This window comes from Apis dorsata, unplaced genomic scaffold, assembly GCF_000469605.1.
Source record: "Apis dorsata unplaced genomic scaffold, Apis dorsata 1.3 scaffold_896, whole genome shotgun sequence".
NCBI lineage: Eukaryota > Metazoa > Arthropoda > Insecta > Hymenoptera > Apidae > Apis > Apis dorsata.
The window spans coordinates 182,900-186,953 of record NW_006264011.1 but is presented as its reverse complement, the minus strand read 5'-3'; the positions used below and the strand labels follow the sequence as shown (position 1 = coordinate 186,953).

Genomic DNA, 4,054 nt, shown 5'->3' with positions numbered 1-4,054 from the left:
CCAATTTTTTTTTTTTTTTTTTTTGATAAATTACAACATTTGCAATGATATTTTTTAAATATTCTTTCTTACACACCGTTCAGAAAAGTTTCAGAAAAATAAATAAATTTCGAATGCCATTCCGCTACACATCTTCATTTCAAATTCAACTCGCGCTCATTTTCCCTTATCCACTGTCGTGTTCGTACAGGTGCAATAACCTCGACGACGAAGAGTTGTATGGTCGATCACGATACAACGATTCAAGGGAAACCGTACAAGGACATACCAGGCCCGAAACCGATTCCAATTTTAGGGAACACGTGGCGTCTGTTTCCGATGATTGGCCAATACGAGATATCGGACGTTGCCAAATTGTCACAAATATTCTACGACGAGTACGGGAAGATCGTTCGTTTGACAGGTTTGATAGGGCGGCCGGATTTGTTGTTCGTTTACGATGTGGACGAGATCGAGAAAATTTACAGGCAGGAAGGACCGACACCGTTTAGGCCATCTATGCCGTGTCTTGTGCATTATAAGAGCGTTGTGAGGAAAGATTTTTTTGGAAGTCTACCCGGTGTAGTTGGAGTGTATGTGTATAATATATATATATATAAATAAAACACGTATGTCGCGCGCAATGACCATGAGGAAGAAAACCGTAGGCCCATTGTGAATCTATTTTTACGCTTCAATGCAATCATCAGTCCTGATTAATATTCAAAAATTTGGTTTTTCATTTTCGTTTGTTTTTGCTACGTAGAATGCGGCATTAAAATTAATTATATACACCAAAAATTGTTTGTCAACTTATGTATCGAATTTTATGACAATATCTTTTTTACGATGCTAACCATATGTTATTTACCTTGACTAAAACCAGTCGTATAGCGAGGATATATATATATATATATATATATATATATATATATATATAGATGACGAGTGGCGTAAAATATTTACAATTCTTCGTAGGCACGGTGAACCATGGAGAGAATTTCGTACGAGAGTACAGAAACCTATTCTACAACCGCAAACGGTGAGGAAATACATAACACCTATTGAGATGGTTACAACTGACTTTATACAAAGGTGATTTGTGTACCGTTCGTGTCATTGTATATCGAAGTTATATTTCAATTGCGCTTGAACTATTTTTTTTTTTTTTTTTTTTTTTTTTTTTTAATAAAGATAATGACGAAATAAGATCTTACGAATATTTAACGATTGATGATGTTATTCAAAATGAACGTTAAAATTACGCTTTTTGATTAATTGTTTTCAGAATTCAAGTGATTAAAGGAGAGGATGGAGAAGTGCCAGGAGACTTTGATAATGAAATACATAAATGGGCTTTAGAGTGTTGGTACAATAATTTCTAATTGTAACATTCTATTGAGATGAATCTTATAAATTCTATTATTCCTAATTCTTTTTTTTTTTTTTTTTCTACAATGAAAAATTTTAGATCTATTCTAATATTTTGCTAAATTGTACAGGTATAGGGCGTGTTGCTCTTGATGTGAGATTAGGATGTTTATCGAGTAATCTGACGTCGGATTCGGAGCCACAAAAGATCATCGATGCGGCGAAATTTGCTTTGAGAAATGTAGCTATATTGGAATTAAAAGCTCCTTACTGGAGATACGTGCCAACCCTTCTCTGGTCAAGATATGTACGAAACATGGATTATTTCATCGAGTAAGCTTAAATTTCAAATTTAACTCGAATTTAAGGATCTTCCGTAATTCTGACATTATAATTTATAATTATAATTTTTCTTCTATTTAAAATATTCTATTAAAAATTATATATATAAAGTTATTAATCGTAGAATAAATATTTCCAGAGTATGCATGAAATACATCGATGCAGCGATGGAGAGATTGAAAACGAAAAAAGTTGTTGACGAGTATGATTTGTCCTTAATGGAAAGAATTCTAGCCAAAGAAACTGATCCTAAAATGGCTTATATACTCGCCTTAGATTTGATCTTGGTTGGGATAGACACAGTGCGTGAAGAAAATTATTAATTTTTCATTATATTGCATCGTACGATATAATTAATTAAATTGTTCATTAACATTTATTTAAATGTTAATATTTTATTATAGATTTCCATGGCCGTTTGTTCAATATTGTATCAATTAGCAACTAGACCAGAGGAACAAGAAAAAATTTATCAGGAACTTGTAGAAATTCTTCCTGATCCATCTGTACCTCTTAATATGAATCATCTAGATAAAGCTATTTACATGAAAGCTTTTATTCGTGAAGTTTTTCGGTATTATTGATCGTGTTATAAAAATAAATTATTAAATAATCGCGCTTTTGTTAGTCAAAATTAATGTATATCATTTAAAATACAGTTTTCTCATCAAATATGAATTTGTATTTGTTTTAGAGTATATTCTACGGTAATTGGAAATGGTAGAACATTGCAAAATGATACGATAATTTGTGGTTATAAAGTACCAAAAGGAGTGAGTATTTTTAATTAAAATCTTTAAACAAATATATATTTATGGCATTGCAATGTTTTAAATGCATCCATAATTTTATCGTGTCGATAATTTTTATATTTATATTTTATTATTATTTTTTATTATTATTTACAGGTACAAGTAGTGTTTCCAACCGTGGTAACGGGAAATATGGAAAAATATGTAACAGATGCAAAAATGTTTAAGCCAATGCGATGGCTCAAAGAATCTACTAAGACTTTACATCCTTTCGCATCATTACCTTATGGTCATGGTGCACGTATGTGCTTGGGTAGAAGATTTGCCGATTTAGAAATACAAGTTCTACTCGCAAAGGTATGTATAAAAAATATTTCTAATTTTTAGAAAAAAAAAATATATATATATATATATAATACAANATATAATACAATATAATAATACAATAAATATAAAAATATAATAAAAATTATAATAAAATAGGAAATTATATTATTACTATTTAATGGAATATGAGATGTATATTAACATTGTTTCTTTTCAGCTGATAAGATCTTATAAATTGGAATACCATCATAAACCACTTAAATATAAAGTTACATTTATGTACGCACCTGACGGGGAACTAAAATTTAAAGTGCTTCCAAGATAGTCATCAAATCGTTAAAGTAGATATAATAAAGATAAAATTACAAAATTTCTTTTATATTAATATTTATTATTATTAATATATTATTATTAATTTTTTGTATATTAATATTTGTACATACATTATCTATCAATAAATTTTAAATTTAAGGATCCTTTAGGCGTGTACATAGGATTTATGTAATACTCTAATTTCTCATGGTGATATTCAATTTTGTAACGTTGCAAAATCTGAAACAAAAAATTGTCAATAACATTATTACAAATAGATATCCATATTATATGTTTGATAATTAATTAAATTTTAAACAATACCATATAATTAAAATAAATAATTTAATTTAAATTAAATCAAATTTCTAAATTATTATTAAATTTTTAAACATATCAAATATTCCTTTTTTTTTACATAAAAATTCGAAATTTTAACAAAAAAAAATGAAATATAGAAGTCCTAATATTTCTTTAAAAAAAAAGAATGTTATTAAAGATTATTTTATTATATTTATATTAAAGATTATATATATTTAATTATCTTATGGTGTTAAAAATATATTGTACTATTAAAAATATATGTACTATTAAAAATCATTCTATATTTTTTTTCTAAATAAATATTTGAAAAAACAATTTCATTTGTTTCTTATAGATAATTTCTATTTTTTAAATAGCATATTTATACTTATTTGAACTATATGTTTCAATAGCCAACAAAGAAATACAAATATAAGCATAAAATGTAAGGAAATTTTAAAGTATATTTATTATGTTGTTTCAATCAAAAATTTTTTTTTTGTTCAAATTATTATCAGAAGAATTATGATGCAGCTTATTATATTTATAACCATCCGCCATAAATAAAAGATAAACACCAAATTCTAAGTGGATACGCATGCGCACATGCAATGATTTATGCAATCCCGCGAAAAATATAAATTGAAATATTTTTTAATATTTATATA

The 4,054-nt window shown here is 27.1% G+C and overlaps 2 protein-coding genes across 2 annotated transcripts in view; one reads left to right on the top strand and one right to left on the bottom strand.

Moving 5' to 3' along the window:
- The window catches only part of LOC102681346 (probable cytochrome P450 301a1, mitochondrial), a 4,852-nt gene extending 1,482 nt beyond the window's left edge, over positions 1 to 3,370 (top strand). The window contains exons 3-11 of the mRNA XM_006623485.2: positions 191 to 572; positions 958 to 1,074; positions 1,268 to 1,344; positions 1,482 to 1,683; positions 1,832 to 1,994; positions 2,097 to 2,266; positions 2,387 to 2,465; positions 2,601 to 2,801; positions 2,989 to 3,370. Coding sequence (XP_006623548.1) covers positions 191 to 572; positions 958 to 1,074; positions 1,268 to 1,344; positions 1,482 to 1,683; positions 1,832 to 1,994; positions 2,097 to 2,266; positions 2,387 to 2,465; positions 2,601 to 2,801; positions 2,989 to 3,096 — 1,499 coding nt within the window. The 3' untranslated portion in view covers positions 3,097 to 3,370. The remainder of the gene's footprint in view (positions 1 to 190; positions 573 to 957; positions 1,075 to 1,267; positions 1,345 to 1,481; positions 1,684 to 1,831; positions 1,995 to 2,096; positions 2,267 to 2,386; positions 2,466 to 2,600; positions 2,802 to 2,988) is intronic.
- The window catches only part of LOC102673224 (probable cytochrome P450 49a1), a 7,102-nt gene continuing 6,232 nt past the window's right edge, over positions 3,185 to 4,054 (bottom strand). The window contains exon 10 of the mRNA XM_031514126.1: positions 3,185 to 3,323. Within this exon, the coding sequence (XP_031369986.1) occupies positions 3,216 to 3,323 (108 nt within the window). The 3' untranslated portion in view covers positions 3,185 to 3,215. The remainder of the gene's footprint in view (positions 3,324 to 4,054) is intronic.